The following is a 21791-nucleotide window of genomic DNA, read 5'->3' as shown; positions in this document are numbered from 1 at the left end:
CTTTTAAGCTAAAAAGACCCTAAACTAAACCATGGAATCGTTTGGAAACTAGACCCCCAAAACAGTCCCCCAAACAGTTGCAAGAAAACAGCTTTTTGGAGGTGGCCTACGGATGGCCATTGACGCCCCATCAATGAATTGACGCCCCATCAATCATGAACGCCAGTCCATACTTAGTTTTTTTAGAGACCTGCAACATTTACACTCCCAGATACAAACCACGAGACCAAACCACGGACCATTAATCAATTGACGGTCCGTGGATGGCCAACATAGATGCTGCCAGTTTTCAGATTTTTAGTTATTAGTTGGGAGTTGACTTTCGAGTTAGTTATTTAACTAGGGGTTAAGGGGGTTTGTTAGTGAGTTAATTACCTAACTAAACCCAACAATAAGACCCCAACCCCATTAACCTAAGTCATTCTAACTCAACACACTAAATCAAATCATAAACTCTCTCAACTCAAGACTCCATTGAAGAAGGTCAAAGCTTCAAGTAGGGCTCACTCACACCTTCAATTCTGATGCTTGCTTACGTGTCTTTCGACCACACAACAAAATGAAATTACTTGGGATTAGTCCATAGTGTCCTGGGAAAGGTTATTTACTCTCAAGAAATATGGAGGGCTTAACATTAAAGGAAGTAGGAAATGGAATGAGGCTTATGCTGGAAAACTATTACGACAATTATCTGGGAAAAAACACATATTATGGGTGAATAGGTGCATGAATTGTATATAAAGCAGGGGAGCATTTGGGAACATACACCACCTCTTGATTGTAGTTGGTATTGGAGGAATCTTAATGGACTCGAGATGAAAATGCGACGTCGGTACAGCTAGGAAGTTGACTCTGATCCAGTGGCAACTGCTTCAAAAAAATTGTGAAGAGAATTGCTTGTAATATTAGAGCACCATTGGGGGCAAAGGATGTAGTACAATCATGGCTTGTAAAGTCTTAGTTTTCTGTAGAGATTGATGAGGAGTCTGGTAGATAGCAGTTGGTTAGGATGGTGCTATAAATTAGACTAAGCTGGTTGTGGTAGCTAGCTTGATTTGTAATTCTGTTTCGGGTGATTATGAAAAAATTAGTTACCTAAAAAAATACATGTTGAATTGATTATGTTAGGTTTAGTTTCTATTGTTGATTTTGCTAACCAGACAATGTTTGATAAGGATAACATTAATTCTATCTTAGGTGGTGGACATGTACTGCTGGTAAGACTGAAAATACTATAATGCTTCAGCACTATTTTGCTTATTTTGGTGGCCTTAAAAGCATTAAAGAGTGGCTGTAGCAACATCAAGTTTTTGGATTCATAAAAAAAAGCTTACAACCACGAGGCAAAAAAAAAATGTCATGTTCATCTGTTAGAATAGTTAACTAATTCACTAAATTAGAGATAAGTAGCAACAAAAAGTGAGGCAAACCTGCAATTTCGTGTGCATTGTTTGCAATCAGTCCAAAGATATGGACCCCTACACAGAAAGAGAACAACCTGAAGCTGTTAGAAAGGTAGAAAGGAGGGGCCCTCTCTAAAGTAAAAAACTAATTTCGGGGAAAAATAATTTTTCTTGAATACATAAAAGAATAGTAGGGAATGACAAAAAAACATAGAAAAAGATAAAATAATGAAATTTAAGTTATTGGTAAGCTACTCGACTTTAATCGCCTATGACCTTAAGTACGATAAATAATTTTCAATAAAACAAATTTTTTTGTAGTGATAAGACCGTTACTTTGATAGTAGTCAAAGAAAAAATGCATAATTTAGAAGGTCTATTAATAAGTAATTGGCCTTACTCTTATGAGGTTACATCAAAAGCCAATGTCGTCACCATCAAATGTGCTATCAACTTCATCATCATTGGTACTATTATTACCTTCATTCTCCTCATGATCACTAATGTACTCTATTATAGTGTCATCCTCTTGGTTACAATCATCGTCACTGTAATCAATTTCAACTGCATGTTGTGTTTGAGCCTCCAATTCAATTACATTTGCATCCAAGGTAACCGAATCAATATCATCTCTATGTAGTTGACACAGTATTTCCACCGAATCATTGACAATTGAATTATTTTCAAGTGAAATATCTTGATACACTTCATCATTTGCAATATGCAACTCATCACTTTCTGCCTTTGAATTTTCCTTCTCTGGCACATCATATAAGTGTCTATCTTGAAATTTGAGCACAATTCGCCAATTTTCCCCCAATTTTGGGTCATCTATATAGAAAACTTGTTTTGCTTGAGTAGCTAGTACAAAAGAGTCTTGTTCATACCAAAACCTTTTAACACAAATACTCGTAAAATTATTATCTTTTCGCATCCCTGTTTTCTTGCGAAGATCAAACCACTTGCATTTAAATAGGAGAACTCGATTTTCCTCAACATACTCTAACTCAAGGATGTCAACTATAATACCATAAAAGTCAATCACCTCATTTTCATGGTAGCCTGCAACTACTATACCACAGTTTTGACTTTTACGTAATTCATCGCATCGTTGAACATGATACCTGACACCATTTACAATACAACCAGTATGTGTTCTTCCACGCACATCAGGTCCCATTGCCAAAGGATATAATTTTTGGATAGGCATTGACTTTTCCTTATTATATAATAGCATAATCTACAATAAAAATTGTGGTCAATTAATAAAGAAATAAGTAATAATTTAAACAGAATAACATGAATATTTATCTTTAAATCACTTACTTTTCTTTTGAACCATAAAGGAAATTGTTCTCGGTGTTTATCATTGATATTCACAATAGCTTGTTTCAATAACTCTTCTCTATGCTCTCTACATGTAATAAATTAATTAATTAAAAATAATTTAAAATATAAAAATATCAACCCAGATAAATAGAAAAAGTACTTACTGAAGAAAAGGTTCTGCTTCTTCGCAATTATTAAACACATACCATCGAGCCATATCAAAATCTTTCTTTGGTATGACATCATATATTCCATCTCTAAATGGTCTAGAATTATTTGAAAATATGTCTAGAACATGTTCATCTTTGCTGCAAGATCCATCATCATTTCGATGTTCACGATTAAATCTAGTCTCAATATCAGTAAGATACATAGAACAAAATGTCAAACATTCATCAATAATATAGCCTTCTGCAATAGAACCTTTTGGACGTGCCTTGTTTCGTACGTAACGCTTAAGCTTGCACAAGAACCTCTTAATTTTGTACATCCAATGATATTGTACTGGTCCCCCATACATAGCCTCTCGAGGTAAATGCACAGCCAAATGTACCATAACATCAAAAAAAAGCTGGCGGAAAGATCATCTCAAGCTTACATAATATAATAATTATATCCCTTTCAAGTTGTTCTAAGTCATCTTTTCTCAATGTCTTACAACATAATCGTTGGAAGAAATGACCTAACTCAATTAATGCTAAAGAGACATCTTTATTTAGAAATCCACGAAGAGCAATAGGCAACACCCGCTGTAACAAAACATGATAGTCATGGCTTTTGAGTCTAGTTATCTTACCATCATCAACACTTACACACCCTGAGATATTTGAAGCATAACCATCAAGAAATTTAACAGATTTTAAAAATTTCCAAAACTCCGTTTTCTCTTTTTTTGACATAACATAACAAGCAGCTGGCATTGTATAAGTGGAACCATCATGTTGCAACCATAGTTCTTTTCTTATATTCATATCCTTTAGATCTTGTCTTGCTTTATGTGTATCCTTAGTTTTCCCATCAATATTTAATAATGTCCCCAAAATACTCTCACAAATATTTTTTTCTATGTGCATGACATCTAAATTATGCCGCAACTTCAAGCTCTTCCAGTAAGGTAACTCAAATAAAATACTTCTCCTAACCCAATTCAACTCTTCAGGACGACGTTTCTTTTTCTTATTATTTGAGTGTTTTCCTACTCTATAAGTACTTAATAAATCTAATTGATGTAAGACATCATCTCCTGAGAGCTCTTTTGGTTTTGATCTATTTTCTTTCTTACCATCAAATTTCTTGCTTCTTCTCCATGAGTGACTAGGTTCAAGATGCCGACGGTGACCCATGTAACAAATTTTACTTCTTACCTTTTGTGAAGATGCATCTTTATTGCAAGTAGGACATGCCATGTATCCCTTTGTGCTCCATCCAGATAAATTACCTAATTCATAGGAAAAAAATCATATATGGTCAGTAGTAGTTTATAACTTATACTATTACATAGAACATGCAAAATAACAAGATTCTCTACAATATCAGATGTATTAAATATCAAAATTGTGTCTTGAAAAGCAATCACTTTGAAGTAACATCTACAGAAGTAGAGCCCTCAATCTGATATTAGGCAAGAGGTGCTCAATGTGGAGCAATCCCCTCCATTGAGTGTTAGACAAGAGGTTCCCAAAAGAGGTATCACCCTCAATGAAACATTAGATAGGAGGTGCTTCACCATGAGCAACACCCTCAGTGGAGCTTATACTCGTGAACTTCCCTGGAAAGATGTATATTATTCCCACAAACAAAGTGTAGCTTATGCTCAGTGAACTCCCTGGAAAGGTATATATTATTTCTGGTCTAACAAACAACATAGTGCTAACATAATTTGTTATAGACTAAATAATCACTTTGGGAACTTTGAATGGATGATGCAATGGAGTCATATCAATTTTAACTATGATGTGTCACATATCTCAGATCATTCTCCAATGGTGTTAAGTGTTAATAATACAAAGTAAAAATTGGAAAAGTGAAGTTTCTTTGAAAATTTTCAATGTCCAGGACGAATATATATTCTTTATGGATATTGTACAAGAGAGCTGGAAAGTAAACAAAATTGCAATTCCTTGGTGTCACAATGAAGATTGAGCAAGCACAACTGGAATTGGATGTTGTCCATCAAGGCTAGAACAAATGAGAAGACATCACCTAGTGTTTTTATTTCTGTTATAATTTGAAACTAAGACTTCATGGTGACCCACTTCAATGACCCCTAAGGTAAACTCTTGGGAGCTCTTACAATATTATATATAATAGTCTAATACATAAATAATGTAAATTATTTACAACAACAACAACAACATACCCAGTGAAATCCCACAAAGTGGAGTCTGGGAAGGGTAAAGTGTACGCAGACCTTACCACTACCTCGTGGAGGTAGAGAGGCTGTTTCCGGTGGACCCTCGGCTCAAGTACATCCAAACCAAGTAAGAGAAGAGGAAACATTATATAAAACATAACATCCAATAAGAAAAAAATTGCATAATCAACAACGGAGACAATAACATCAAGAAAAGATCATTGAAAATTGAATCGTGAGCACCTCATGTCAGGAAACTAATGCTATCGGTGATCTCGCTGCAACAGTTACTAAATGGAAAACTAAGGATCACTCTCAAAATTTCATCAAGAATCAATTCGAACTGCAACTAAATGAAGTGTTGTGCCCATTGTTTATTCAGAAAAGAAATTGCAGGCTTCCGGGATTCAGAATCCTAAATACACTATCAAGGAAGGATGCAACCTTCAGAAATTAGCTACATTCAAAAAATCTCCTATGTCATTACAGCAATCAGAGTTGACAGCCATTTCAACAGGCACAGAAGCCTCAAGGAAACACCTCTTTGTTCACTATGNGCTTATACTCAGTGAACTTCCCTGGAAAGATGTATATTATTCCCACAAACAAAGTGTAGCTTATGCTCAGTGAACTCCCTGGAAAGGTATATAGTATTTCTGGTCTAACAAACAACATGGTGCTAACATAATTTGTTATAGACTAAATAATCACTTCGGGAACTTTGAATGGATGATGCAATGGAGTCATATCAATTTTTACTATGATGTGTCACATATCTCAGATCATTCTCCAATGGTGTTAAGTGTTAATAATACAAAGTAAAAATTGGAAAAGTGAATTTTCTTTGAAATTTTTCAATGTCCAGGATGAATATATATTCTTTATGGATATTGTACAAGAGAGTCGGAAAGTAAACAAAATTGCAATTCCTTGGTGTCACAATGAAGATTGAGCAAGCACAAGTGGAATTGGATGTTGTCCATCAAGGCTAGAACAAATGAGAAGACATCACCTAGTGTTTTTATTTCTGTTAGAATTTGAAACTAAGACCTCATGGTGACCCACTTCAATGACCCCTAAGGTAAACTCTTGGGAGCTCTTACAATATTATATAATAGTCTAATACATAAATAATGTAAATTATTTGACTACTAGAAAAAAAGTAAGTAATTTAAGAACTTACCATAAGCTGGAAAGTCATTTATGGTCCATAAAATAGCGGCATGCATCTTGAAGCACTTCCCAGTTGATGCATCAAATGTCTTTACACCATCATTCCATAACTTTTTCAACTCATCAATCAAAGGACGCAAATAAACATCAATATCTTTTCCTGGTGCTTGAGGACCAGGAATAAGCAATGACATTATCATAAAGGGGTCCTTCATACATTTCCAAGGAGGAAGATTATAAGGAGCGAGAATGACAGGCCACATACTATACGATGTGCTCATGTTACCAAATGGGTTAAAACCATCAGTTGCAAGACCAAGTCTAATATTACGAGGTTCTTGTGCAAACCACTGATAATTCTTATCAAACTCTTTCCATGCTTCAGAATTTGCTGGATGCCTTAACACGTTTGCCTCATCAAGATGTTTTTCTTTATGCCACCTCATGTCCACACTTGTTTTACTAGACATAAATAACCTCTGAAGTCTCGGCTTTAACGGAAAATATCGCAAGACTTTATGAGGAATCTTTTTGTCCTTTCCATTATCAATTTTCCACTTTGAAGTAGCACAATGTGGACACTCTTGTCTATCTTTGTGTTCAGCCCAGTACAACATACAATCATTTTTGCAAGCATGAATCGAAATGTATCCTAATCCCAAACCTTGCAACATGTTTTTAGCATCATAATATGAATTAGGAAGTGTCTCACCAGTAGGAAATGCATCTTTTAATAACTCTAGCAACATATCAAATGATTTATTACTCCATTGATTGTACACTTTCAAATGTAGCAATTTCACAAGAAATGAAAGCTTTGAGAATTTCTTACATCCTGGATATAATTCACGTTCAACTTCTTCCAGTAATTTGTCAAAATTTTTAGCTTCCTTCTCACTCATATTACCGCACACATTATTATCAGTTTTTGTCTCATCCGAAAAATTGGCAAACGATCTTCCACTAACCTCTTCTGACATAGTCTGAATTTCATCATCATTGTCATGCTCTTCATTTTCATCATCATTGGAGTGATATGCGCACCTCTGGTCAGGTCTTTAAAACTCTGAGCTAGTGTCAATCGGCTTGGGCCCCACTGGATAAATATATCCTGTCGCAGTTAATTGCTCGAACAGCTTTGTTCGACTTTCAATGAGTGGAGTGAAATTTCTAGCAGGCTTCTTCTCAAATCTAGGACAAGGGGGATCGTAATTGCCTTGTTGAGGAGGAGGCATTTGGCGATAATTTGGAGCGTTTGGACGGGGGGTTTGATATCTTGGGTATGAATTGGTTTGGTAATTTGGTTGTAGAGCTTGGTAGTTCGAGGGGGTATTTTGGTAAAGAGACGCTGGAGTTTGGTACATTGGGGGAGGCATTTGGTAATTTGTCTGAACATTGGAACAGTTAGGGGTGACGTTTCGATAATGATGAGGTGAAGTTTGGTAAACTGGAAGGGGAGTTTGGTAGATAGGAGGGAGAGTATTTTGATAACTGGAAGGAGGGGTACTTTGGTAACTGGGGAGAGGGGTATTTTGTTAATCATCATGTGCATAACAAGCCAGGTACGAACTCTGTGAAGGTCCAGGACGACCTTGGTATGATGAGGATTTCCTTGGGGTCTTCTTCCCCTCATAAGAGATAGAAGACACATCTTCTCTTTTCTTCTTTAACAAACCCGAGGATCTAGGCGAGGCAGCAACATGGGCAATCTTCCTGATTCTCAATCCATCTTCGATAGTTTCACCTACTTTGACTATCTCAGCAAGCTTTGCTCTAACGAGCAACATAATTCTATTATAATATTTAGGCTCTTGAACCCGCACAAACACTTCGACAATTTACTTCTCAAACATAGGAGGACGAGCTCTAGCTGCCTCCTTTCTCCATCTGTTTGCAAATTCTCTGTAACTCTTATTTGATTTCTGCTTCATTTTTTTCAAGGAATAACAATTAGGAACGATCTCTACATTGTAGGCGAATCGTTCAATGAAGTCCTTGGCCAGACATTCCAGCTAGGCCACTGTTTTATTTCATGCGATGTAAACCATTCCAGAGCCTCTCCACTCAGACTTTGGCTAAAAAGCCGCATCAGTAAAGCTTCATCTCTCCCAACTCCCACGAGTTGGTCACAGTAGGCCCTCAAGTGCGCTATGGGGTTCCCCATTCCTCCGAAAACATCAAACTTTGGCACCTAGAACCCTTCCGGGAGGTCCAAATTCGAATGAATGCATAGATCATCATAACTTAAACCGGCGACTTCAGGAATACATTGCAACTCTTTCATGGCTTTTCGGATCTCTTCCTTCATATCAAGCTTGGCGGCCACTTCCTTTGACCTCCACTCTCTCTCTCGCTCCTCATAGTGGTCGAGCTCAGAACCATTGACATCATGCTTATTGGGAATTGGGATTCGGAAAGTGGCTTTCTGAGGTAGGGGTGGAGCAATGGAAGGACTTTGGGCATTTTGAGTGGCTTGGTAGTTTTGCGGGAAAGTCTGGGGGTTGGTATGTTGATTTTGGTGACGGAAGGAAGTTTGCGGGTTGTTAACGTTTTGGTTTTGAGGGGGTGGACCACTTTGGATGTTGGCATTTTGGGGAGGAAGTGGCACTTGGAGGTTGGCATTTTTGGTGTTTGATAAGAGGCGGAGGCGTAATAGGGATTTTGGGCGGTTAGGTCGATGATTGAGGTGCTATGAACAGGACTGGAGGGTGGGTTTTGAGCATGTTCCGCAATTGAAGGAGGAAAGTGAAGTGGAAGCCTTCCATCTGCTAGAGCATTGAAAGCAAAAGCTAGATTAGACAAATATTACCTTCTCTGCATTTTGACCTGCATCTCAGCGATCTGTTGCATCAACTGCATGATTAACGTGTTTTGATCAGCAATGACGGGCTGCGCCACAATAACATTTGTTAAGCCGGTATCCTCAACGTTATCGCCCATTGTTGACTTGCCTTTCCGAGAACTTTGACTGGGGAAGGAATCTGTAGGGCCTTTTGATCTTGTAAAATAAGGGTGTTCAACCAGCTTATCAACACAGATCAGGTTGCAGATTGTTGCCTTAAGCTCCTCATATTCTTCTATAGTGTGTCCTCTTTGGTTCGGGTGGTAGGCATACGTCTTTTGAGAGCTTTCGTACCCAAACCCAAAAGTGGTTCCTTTGAGAGGCTTTAGCATGCGTGAAGCCCTAAGGTGCTCGTAAATGAGAGCACACGGCACGACTCTTACCCCCACGCTATGTGTTCGCTCATAAGCTGGGAGAGTGATCTTTTGTCTCATCCTTTCAAATGTCCCAGGAAGGGAGGCATATAGATAATTTCTTCATCGGTATCTTCTTCGGTAGCTCCAGGATGAGTGTCTTCCGGATCACTATTGGCTTCTTTACTGAAGAAAGAGTATTTTCCACGTGGCTTTCGTAGCGTCATGGTTATATCTTTGAAGGCATCATGTTTCTTCCGCACAACAGCTGTCTCTTCATTTATAGCAACATGTTTTGTCATCTTAGCTGCCAACTCCGCGTCTAGTGCCGCATTTGCTGCTCGTGCAACCGTGGTGGAAATTCCACTTTTATCCTCCTTTCTCTGGTTTCTTGGATCTCCTGTCTGAATCGGCGCAGTTTCATCCTTAAATCCTCCTCAGTTAGCTTTATGTCGATACTCTTACCTTTTTCCATCTTAGCAGCAATTTTTCCTTTCCTGAGATGATAGAGTAATATTTTAGGATTTGGTAGTGGGATTATATTTATGGGTGAGAAACTCAAGAATCGTGGAATTTTGGTCAAACATTTTGGTAGTGACTTGTATTTGAGATTGTGGAGATTTTCAGAAATTTTTGAAAATGAGTGGGCTAAAAATGTCCATCATTCAAAGCAACGTATCACATAGATAGTTAAAGCACCCAAGTAAACAAACAAATATTGCGTCTTAAACATGCATGTGACCCTTTTGTGCCAAGGGTAGGCCTAGCGAATTGAAGGATGTCTATGTCTTTTTAAGCAAATTCATTATCCCCAAAATATTTCATTAATCGCATTCAAAAATGTTTGACAAACATAAAATTAGGGAAATGAGTTCGGAAAGTAAATTACAAAATAAAGTACAAATAAAGCAATCCCACACAGGGGATGATAGCAAGCTTCAAGCTCATCTTGATCCTTAACCAAGTCTGGTCCTCTTGGCGATGCTGACTTCTTCCCACATAACATATATATTCTCCCATAGGTGATCTTTTGCCAACCGAGCCCCTTCCTGATGTCTGAACCTCTCTACCGACTGGATCTGCTTTTCCATGATATCATCCAATTCTGACATTCATTGCCTGGCTCTTTGTAGTTCTTTCTTTAACTGCGCTATGACTTTGGCGTCTTCTGAATGCCAACATTGATGTTCCACTCATTCCTATCAAACTTCTCTTGGGGTTGATGAAGTTGAATTTGATGTTTGGCTCCAACATCTGCAATAATATGGGGAACGTTTGGACTGGGTTCGATTGTTCCGGCGAGACTCTTCTTTAACCATTCCTTGTAATCTTTAGAACATTCAGGACGAAACCTATTTGGCACCGCCTCACCCAATACCCTTCGAGTTTTCCATAGTTGAAGCATCTTTTTAGTAAAAACGTTTTTGCCATTTTCATGATCTGTCACAAATCTTGTCATGTCTTCGATTTGAGGGAGCTCTTGTTTCCCTTCTAGTTGTCTAAGTACGCGAGAAGAAGCATATGGTCGAGTTCCTCTCAACCCAACAAATATCAAGTAAGGGGCCTTTCCATTTCAGATCACAATTTGTCTTGTTACTACCAAGCATGGGATCGACCACTGAACATTTTCATCTCTCAAACCCTGAAGTCTTGGGTACCAAAACTCTTGGCCTCCAATCATGTTGAAATGATTACGTTGCACCCACCAATCATGACTTTTGAGTTTGTTCGGTCTTTCTAAGGGATCTGGTTCTGTTGGATCACGAGCTTTGATCAAGTGTCTCATTATCCACTATTGAAGTATTAGGTTGCACCCTTGAAAGAAACGTGTGCCACTTTTGCATCTATCTAATGCCCTGTAAATGTCAGTAAGGATCATAGGAGCCAAATTGTAGTACTTTCTTACAGACCCGTAGCCTACTCCATAACAAATAGCATGAGTGACCATTACTACACTTGGATAAATGGTGTAGTTTGGTCCTTAGGGAAACACCATTGTCCTAAGTAGGCATATCTCAAAAGTGAGGAGGCGTATTTCCTTCCATTTTTCTTTCGAAATAAACTCTTCTTTGAACTTCTCGTAAGCTTTTACGCGTCCAAATCGATAATACAACTTTTGAAGTGGAATATTTGACCCGGAAAGCCTGTCCATCCATTCAACTTTGACGAGTGACAATTTTTCTTTGATTTCGGCAAAATCCCATACCTTTGAAAAGAGAAGATCAATATCGAGTTGGCGTTTCCTTTTGTTGCACATGCCAACACTCTTGTAACTAGCAAGAACTTTATCGATAGTCGGAGTCAACTCTACTTCCCCGAACCGAAATACCATGTTGTTGTTGTCCCAAAATTTCACCATCGTTCCAATCAAGTCGGGATAAGACACAATTTCCATTAATGACTGGAGATGGCCTATGTGTCTTTGAACTTTCTTCTTGTCTTCTGCATCAATGAACTTCCACCAAACTTGGAGGTAACGATGGGGTATGGTCACCATTCGGGTCCTCAACGCTCACACATCGGATTCATCCTACAAGAAAAACAGACAAGGTAAGTTACCCCTAACCCCATAGATAATTGATTTGTTTAAATCGACATATACACCCTTCAATTAAACACATAAGCATGATTGTCTTTTTATTGGCAAATGGCCAAATAGACACAATGTGGGCTTCTAATGGGCCCAACACGCCTTGGGTGTTGGGTCAACCTATTTCAAAATGCGCTAAAAATTGGGATTTGGTTTCTGACTAAGAGTAGATTTTGAAAAACCAAAAACCCAAGTGGACAACTTAGGCTGGAATTCATGACAACCATTGGACGCATGACGTACCAATAAATCACCGATCCTTCCGAAAAGGGGTTGAGTATAAAAAATTCGGCTGCGATTATGCAGAAACCGTCCTTAATATACTATAAATATAATAGGAAGATGCCATGAAATGCAATGACAGTTATAGCAGTTTAAACACATTAAGCACAGATAAACAATTTAGCAATTAATCACAGTTAGTCGAATAAGTCAAATCTTATGGTTAGAACTTAATTAACTCCCCAACAGAGTAACCATTTCTATTTTACTTGAAAAGATATATGAAATAAAAATGACTAAGTTTTCGGAAAAAAATCGATCAAACTTATGATTTAAGAGAAAACGAATTTCCAAAAGATCATAGTCGTCACTTAATTTTTTTAGTAAAAATCAAGAAAAAATTGCTTAAACAAATAAAATCTATTGAAAACAAAAGGGTTCGAGTTCAAATGTACATTCCGAGAAGGTGTTAGGCCCTCAGAATGTCCGCTAACTTGCGGTTGACTGGCGATTTGACTAAAATGACTTGACTAATTTTGAGAAAGACAATAGCTAAGTAAGCAAACTTATAATTTTATTTATTATTATTATTTATTTATTTATTTATTTATTATTATTATTATTATCATGTTAATTATCTTAAGGGGAAATGAACTAAAGGGAAATTTTCTAAAGGGAAATAGTTCAAGTTGCAAGACCAATAATAATAAAATAAAGTTAAGTGTAAAAATATAAATATTTTGATTTGAATATATATGTAAAATGAAATGGCTATCTTTGGGAATTTTAATTAAATTAAACCATAAAACTAAATAAAATGTTAGTCAATCAACAAATAAATAAATAAATAAAGAGGAATATATTGAATTTAGGCTTTTGCCCAAATTCCGATCTGATGTATTTTTGGCCCAACTCCTGTCCTAAATCTGAAATTTGTCATAAATGAGGCTTGACCCATTTTAAATTCATTGTCAATCACTTTGCTGGGCCATTGGACCCATTTTTTCACCTAAACCTGCTGGAATTGTATTTTGGGGGATTTGACTCCTTTTGCCAGCTGCGTTTTAGCCGATTTTCGACTTTCCAAGACATGAAATTTTTTTCTTCGATATCAGTTTACCACTTTTAACCTGTACACCATTTTTGTCGACCCGGTTGACTCAACATAAAAGGGTTTGAGCCTTTACGGCTCCCTCTCGAAATGCGGGGGAAGAAAAATAAGAGTTCACGGGGAACTCAGACAGATTTACATACAACAAAACAAATAAAATACATAAATAATGGTTCACATATCAATATCAGAAGTAGTAATGTCATTACCTATGCTACTGTATTAGGGACTAGACATCATAAGGAGGATGAACTGATTTTTAATTAGTGCTTAATTGCAATAAGAACCAAACACTTTAAGCAATGGAGATATCACTCACAGAAATACGATTTTAACCAACATGTAGTATGCACTAACGACCAAACTAATCATGCAAATTTTGAAATGGGATAGATTATATAGCATTAAGGGGGTCTGACAAGAAGGGTTATAAGTAATCCAATAAAGAAAAGACAAAAAAAGACATCATGCTTCTTAAACTTTCCTAAAGAAAGACCAATTGTAAGTTGCAACTTAAACAAATGTGCTTGACAAAATAAACTGAAAAGCAAGATAAAACAATCATGAGGCAGAAAAATGTCATATATTTAGGAAGAATTATATGGCAACGACATCTAGCATAGAAGAGTACAGAGCTAAATAACCAGTAATAGCATGGGATTCGAAAATGAGGGAGGAAAGCAAGCATCTGCATCGATCAAAGATAGGTAATAAGACATATAGCTTCCGTATTGACTAGCTGAAATTTTTGCGCTCACGTGGACAACAATATCGGTAATAACAAACCACGAGAGATTGATACTCAAAAATTAAGCCAGATGCAAACAAAAGTAAACTGATTCAAAAACATGTGGGTGAAATTAATGCGGAACGAGAGGCAATAAAGATGCAAATATAGTCTTAAATAACTTAAGGATAAACAATAAAGCTGGGTAACAACAAATAACCATCAATTTTTCAAAAATAAAAATAAAAATAAAGTGAGAGAACCAAGATTTAACTTGGAACAGGACATATCGCACAGTAAGGCGGTCATGGGAAAACAAACTACTACGTTAATCAACATTAGATAGGGCAACGAACATCTTCCACATTGACTAGTTTAAGATTCAGATCTCATTTTTGCAAGGAAAACGATAGCGACAATAGCGAAGTTGAATGAAAACCATCGATACTTGGAGATAATATAAAAAAAACACAAAAGGAAATGCGAAGACATTGCAACAGAAATTTGAGTCAACCTTGAAATCACATCATCTAAGAACAAAATATACAACACGAAAGCTAACCATTTTCAACCACAAATAACAATAACGCAACAATACGATAGCAAGACATGTCTGAGATAGAAGAAAAGCGAAAGAAGATTATAGCGAAAAATGTTACCTTTTTTCGGGTAGCTAAACTGAGACAACAATGAGCAGAAGATAGCGAGACTTCACCAACGACTCTGGAGAACTCCAAGGATTCCAGCATAATTTCCAGCAACCAGAAAGAAACGATAAGAAGAAAAATACAAATTTTTTGTTCACTAAAACAAACAACGCTCTTTTGATTCTCTTTTTTCCAAACCAAAAAATAATCTCCTCCCTTCTCCAATATTTTTTCTCTACCTTTGCAAGAAAATTTTCAACTCCAAAATAAAAATCCCCTCTCTACGAAGAAGAAAGAGAGTACATATAGGGGAAAATTAGGGTAAAATATGGAGGGAGAAAACGGACAAAAATCCGAATTCAAAGCCCATTTTTTTTGAATTCAAAACTTCCCAAAATCTTTCACCAATTCGGACAAACGCCCTTTCCTTTGATTTTTGCCCCATTCAAAAAGAGGAAAGGGCGAGAAACGCGTGCTGCTGCTAATGTATGGATTAAGAGGGATGTTGGAGAAGAAGTCAAAATTTCGCAGCACTGCCCCTCTGTCACTGCTTTTTCGTGTATTTTGACGAAATCGTTGTGTGTATTGACGCGTTGGAATTGGAAGAAAAGGGGGATGAGGGGTCGGCTGGTACTGCTGTTGTCATGTTGCATATGTATTCTGATGGGTTTTCTTTTGTTTTGGTGGGCTAGGATTTCTAGGGAAAATGGAATGGATTGTTGATGGTTTGAATTGGAGTTTGAACGAATTAGGCTTGGTAATTGAGTAATGGGCTGAAAAAGGTGAATGGGAATTGGAAAAATGGGCCAAGGTGTTGGTCAATTATTGACTTAAGCACATAGCCACATTAATTGCAATTTCGACCAAATTGAGGTAATTAGTTAATTCGGCTAGAGCTTAAATGAAATGAATAAATATAACTAATTAACGAGCTTCTTAATTTTAATGAAATAAAATAATTAACCTAATGAACTAATGACTAAAAATATAAACTAGTAATTTAGACAAAATTAATTTAATAAAGTATTTAAGTGAAACTAAAATCTTTTTGAGACCATTTTTGAATATTTATAAAAATGTACCAATTATATACGTAACACATATATTATTTAAAAATTATAAATATGTGATAAACTATTTAAAATGACTTGAAAATATTTTTATTTTATTTTATATTTATTTTATATTTTTTTAATTCCCTAAAACTAATTATTTGAAATCGTTTGAAATTAAAGAAGCCCGATGATTAATCTATATTGTGGAGGTCCAAAATTGGGTGTCAACAATGACCAGGGGCATTATTATTGAGGATTTGAGGTGATGTTTAGTGGTAGTGTTATGGTTGGGGTTNGGAAAAATGGGCCAAGGTGTTGGTCAATTATTGACTTAAGCACATAGCCACATTAATTGCAATTTCGACCAAATTGAGGTAATTAGTTAATTCGGCTAGAACTTAAATGAAATGAATAAATATAACTAATTAACGAGCTTCTTAATTTTAACGAAATAAAATAATTAACCTAATGAACTAATGACTAAAAATATAAACTACTAATTTAGACAAAATTAATTTAATAAAGTATTTAAGTGAAACTAAAATATTTTTGAGACCATTTTCGAAAATTTATAAAAATGAACCAATTATATACGTAACACATATATTATTTAAAAATTATAAATAGGTGATAAACTATTTAAAATGACTTGAAAATATTTTTATTTTATTTTATATTTTTTTAATTCCCTAAAACTAATTATTTGAAATTGTTTGAAATTAAAGAAGCCCGATGATTAATCTATATTGTGGAGGTTCAAAATTGGGTGTCAACAATAGCCATGGGCATTATTATTGAGGATTTGAGGTGATGTTTAGTGGTAGTGTTATGGTTGGGGTTCTTCCCTAGAAAGGGATTAGTATGGAGACCGTTGATAATGGGTCGGGGGTTACGTAGTAATGAGGAAGGAGTAAGGGCGTGTCGTGGGTGTTGACCGGGGTGGTAGTAGTTATTCTCGGATTTATTTTAAGGGATAAAAAGATTAAGTATGATTAAGAAGTGGAGCAGTTAAGGTGTTAAAGACAAGGTTTTCAGTATTTATTTAGGTGATTAGGAATGGTAAGGTATAAGGAGATAAAGGTGGAGGAGCAAACAATATTTTGCATGTTTCTTATCAGTCTATTTCTTATATTATGCGGTGGGCATCAAGTTGATCGATGATGCCTACAAGTACGTGTAGTTGTACTGATACTACTCTTGCTATGCCTTTTTGGGCATAGTCTGGTTGCAGGATCAATGATGTTTCTTAGGTGAAGACGAATACCATCTCCAACAGCTTCTATCTTTCCTTCCGCATGGTGGAAGTTGTGTCTCTTCATTATATTGTTTTACCTTGTAATCTTAGTAGCTCTTGTACTTGTTTAGACTAGATTCATGGGAGTGTTAATAACTTTACAATTCTTAACTGGAATTGTATTTAAAAACTCTTATTTATAAATTACATGAATTTCTTATTTCATCAGTTTACCCAATTTTTCATTTTTTAAAAAAAACATTGGGATATGAGGGTTCTCCTACTTAGGTGCTAGAATAGGTGCCCGCACGGTCCAGTGGATTGGGTCGTGACAATGATACTTTTCATTATTTAATGTAGCTAAGATTTTTTATTCTTTTAAAATTAAATTTTGTCTAATTCTTTTGCACGTGACAAAATTTATTTAATAAAGAATGACTCAATTCCTATTTAGTGTAATTTTAACTTTAACACTATCATTTCATTTATAAAAAAATTTATGTAGAAAACACATTATTATTTAGTTATATTTATTACCAAATGTAACTTGTAAGATATTTTGTTTTCCAGAAAATGTAATTTCAATTCGATTTTAATGTCTCAGTATAAAAAAAATTCCAGATTTCAACGAAATTTTAACTTTAGTCCCTATCAATATGGAATGAGTATTATTAATAATTTATATAAAAACATACATAATGCATCATGAAACGATGCAGGTCTTGTTGATGACCCTGAACACCTTTATCTGCATCATGAAACGATGCAGGTCAAATGGCGTTAGTAAATTAAATGTACGAGCATGTAAGGGAAAAAATGGAACATAATTATAAGCTTGAACTGATATAAAGGAAGACATACTCACCTCGTCTCAACTCAACTCAAGAATACTTAACTCAATATGAAAGCAATAATAATAAGATGCAATATATAAAGCTTTGTAAATAGTAGACAAGAATTCAAAATGTATAAAAATATAATAATAAACTATTTAATCTTATTTAGGAGATTCTCTAACCGACAACCATCACCATGAGCTACGTGATGATACAACATCTCGCCCACGCTGTCAAAACTGTCCTATACTGTAATACCCCGGAAACTAGTAGACTAAACTAGAACTTTACGTAAAGGTTTCATGTTTGAAACAAGGGTTAGAATCGTAAAATTATTGGTCGTAGCTTAGTAGACCATTTAGGGTTTAGTTGGGGGCTACAAGAGTCGAGGCTAAAAGGCAAGTGCCAAGGAAAAGGGGCAAGGCCCAAGCCAAAGGCCAAGGCTGCCCCAAGCTTAGAGCACACTGCCTCAAGTCCACGACCACCACCACAGCTCGTGGTCTGGTTCGTGAAGACAAGGAAATAGCTCCCTAAGGGTTTCCTCAAAGTGGCACACCTCCATCAGCCACTTCACGACCAGTGGTCTTGACCACGGTTCGTAGGAAGGCTCATGAAGATGCCTTAGGATGAGGAAGGCCAAGACACTTTGTCCAAGCCACTGCCCAAGGACCACGACTCGTGTTCTTGACCACGGCTCATGGTCTGGACCATGGCTCGTGAGGTCCTGTCATGGTGCCTGGCACCATGGCTGCCTAATGAGGGCCAAATTAGGAAATTCATTTTAATTGGTTTTAAGTGGGCGTCATTTTATATGGATTTTATATACCTATATAAACTATTTTAAGTCATTAACCACCCCAACTAAGTCATTAATTCCAAAACCCCAAAAGATCCCAAAGTTCTTCATTTCAAAAATTCTCTCTAGAAAACCCAAGAAGAAGAAGAAGAAGAAGAAGAAGAAGTAGAAAGGGTCAAGCAAGGTCAACTTCCCCCATTGTTGCAACCTTAGTAAGGCTTTGTATCCAATGTATGTTATCTTATTCATATATGGGTTCTTCCACCCATAGAACCCCCTAGATTTCCCCCAATTGTGAAGACAAAACCCGATTCTAGCTAGAGTTTCTTCTTACACTGTAGGTAGTGTTGGGGTACAATTTTAATTGAGTGGATAATACCTAATTATGATTGATTTAGCATTGAATTATGATATTATGATGAATTTATGTGAATTTCATGGTTAACCCTAGTCTAATAGATAGAATTGAGATTATGTGGGTTTACGCCGTGAGAGGTGAAATTGAGGATTCATAGGTGATCTTCTAGAATTAATATCGTAATTGTTCAAGGTTAGGAACATATAGACATTAATTGAACTAGACCTTATTATATATGATGGATCATAACTAGTAAAGTTGAAATTGAACCTATATGACCAATTATGACTAGAATCACCTACTAATGAAGAATGTGATTAGAATACCTTGAATTGTAGGTATGAATGAGCATTGTAAGAAGTAAAGTTTTGAGAGTAAGGCTTGTAATCATGCATGTTAGGGCTTTGAGAGTAAAGCTAATATGATGTGATCTTGTTGTGTATTGTTGAAAGCATATTCTCACTTACACACTTAGGCATAAAGATACTAGGAGATACAAGGTTCTCTCACATAGAATGATTCTAGGTTGGTAGGGTTAATAACCTAAAATGAATCAAAGCATTGTTAGACTAGAATAGCTTGAAGTTGTGATATATGATCCCTTCGTGTATAGTTTGACTTGGTAAGACAAGACCAAGATAAGTTAGCTTAGGATTGAGGATTCATACTCCCCTTAGGGTAGCTTGACTTAGCATTGTAAGGTGCACGTCAAGGGAAGCTTGAGTTAGTGGTAGTTATGGTAGCATAGGATTAAGGATTCATACTCTCTTAAGGGTTGCTTGAACTAGCATTATTAGGATGCTTTCATGATAGCATGACTTGGTTTGGCCAAGACAATTTCATGGTAGCTTAGGATTGAGGACATATACTCACCTAAGGGTAGCTTAGGATTGAGGATCCATGCTCTCTTAAGGGTGGCTTGACTTAGAATTATAAGATGTATTTCAAGGGTAGCTTAGGATTGAGGAATCATACTCTCCTATGGGTAGCTTAGGATTGAGGAATCATACTCTCCTAAGGGTAGCCTACATTAGCATCTTAGTGTGCTTGTACGGGTAGCTTACATTAGCATGTTAGTGTGCTTGTAAAGGTTGCATGACTTAGTTGGTCTAAGACTATTTCATGATATCTAGGATTGAACACTTGTACCCTTCCTAAAATAGCTTGGACTTGCATGATAGTATATTTTCTAAGGTAGTTAGTTTAGCATAATATAGTTATGTTAGCAAGATGATAGATTGATCTAGCACATTAGGGTGCTACTCCTTGGTAGCCTTGAATTGGAAATAGAATTCATTCATGTGTTGTGACTTGCCTTGTACTAGATAGAGAAGTAACTTAAATGACTAATGACAAATAGAAAAAAGGGACTAGTCCCCAACTAGTGAGCATGTATGATAGCCTAAGGTGGTACTTAGTATGAGTGGTAGTATAGGATGCCATTAATGCATTGCACAAGTATTACTTGAAGCTACTTATGAAGTGTTTTCATATATAGTGTGGACTTAGCTTGGGTTGTTGCTATAGTTTCCTTCCAAGATATGATTGACTAAAGGTGGTAATTCCGTTGTCTATATGAAGTAATCTTAGAATGAGACCAAATTAATGGTAGGTATACATATGGTGACTTCAACATTATGCTTAGTGTGAATGGTATTATGGGATGCCCTTCATGCATTACACAAGGGTTCATTGAGGTTACTTAGGAGTATAGTGCTCTTAGTATATGGAAGCCTAGATCTTGACTATTCATATAGACTATGATTAAGATGGCCAAAAAGGGGTGCTTAGCTTGGATGGTATTATGAGATGTTATTCATGCATTGTACAAGTATGCCTTGAGGTTACTTGAGAGTAGTCCTATTATGGTACCAATGACTAGGAGTTGAATAATGCTTATATGATGCTTATGTTGGAGACTTTGCTTATTATTATGATATTGTCTCTTATGCTTATAATTGATGTTTCATGAAGTATTATGTATGATTTTGGATTATGTCTTATATTGACGAACTCTTATCTTATGCTCTTATGATTATTCTAGCTAATATATTTAGTACATTTTGTAGTAACGCATAGTTTGCCTACATTCTCATCAAATGTAGGGTATGGAGACTTGAGTTTTATTCTTGGAGATACGCTTCTAAGGAACAAAGGAGTTGAAGATTTTGGTAAGTCCTCCTAGCTTCGAGGATAAAACCCACCATTTCCTTTATGTATTTTATTTCATGTTAAGACTATTTTATGGGCTATGTCCAAGATTTTTATTCTAAGATGTATTAGATGGTTTGAGACAAAAGTGTAGTAAAGACTTCCGCTTGCATTTTATGAAAAGACTTCGATTGAATGGATAAATTTTTTAAAAAAAATTCGTACTTTTCTATTATCTTATGTTATGATATGCTAAGGGCTTATATGAGACCCCTTCGGGGTCAAGTACGCCATGTTACATCTAGGGTGTACCCCTGGGTCGTGACAAACTTGGTAATTAGAGCACAAGGTTTAAAATGGTTATAGGATTGTCTCAAACCACGTCTAGTAGATTCTTGTTCATAAATGTGAAGCAAGCCACATTTATGAATAAGAGGCTATTGGATGTTTAGGAAACTTCACTTCTTCATTCTTTAAGTCGAGCCATAGAGTTTAAGGTCTCTCTCCTACTCCTTATCGATGGTCTTTAGGATATTACTACTCGAAAGGCTTATGCTACAAAGAGCGAGGGAGAAAAGGTTGGTTGTGATGCCAATTATGGCTATGTGATT

General features: G+C 36.3%; 2 protein-coding genes across 3 annotated transcripts in view; one reads left to right on the top strand and one right to left on the bottom strand.

Moving 5' to 3' along the window:
- LOC125866664 (glycine-rich RNA-binding protein 4, mitochondrial-like) overlaps positions 1–21791 on the top strand; it is a 469856-nt gene that overhangs the window by 57275 nt on the left and 390790 nt on the right. The window lies entirely within an intron of this gene.
- Positions 1431–3289, bottom strand: LOC125866637 (uncharacterized). Its single transcript, XM_049546934.1, has 4 exons — positions 2897–3289; positions 2730–2817; positions 1804–2643; positions 1431–1478 (listed from the first exon to the last, which is right to left on the bottom strand). The coding sequence occupies exons 1-3, from the start codon at positions 3286–3288 to the stop codon at positions 1819–1821; spliced, it is 1305 nt and encodes a 434-aa protein (XP_049402891.1). The 5' UTR covers position 3289; the 3' UTR covers positions 1431–1478; positions 1804–1818.

Source organism: Solanum stenotomum, chromosome 6, assembly GCF_019186545.1.
Source record: "Solanum stenotomum isolate F172 chromosome 6, ASM1918654v1, whole genome shotgun sequence".
Taxonomy (NCBI): domain Eukaryota; kingdom Viridiplantae; phylum Streptophyta; class Magnoliopsida; order Solanales; family Solanaceae; genus Solanum; species Solanum stenotomum.
The sequence above is the reverse complement of the archived record's forward strand: the minus strand, read 5'-3'. Positions and strand labels throughout refer to the sequence as shown.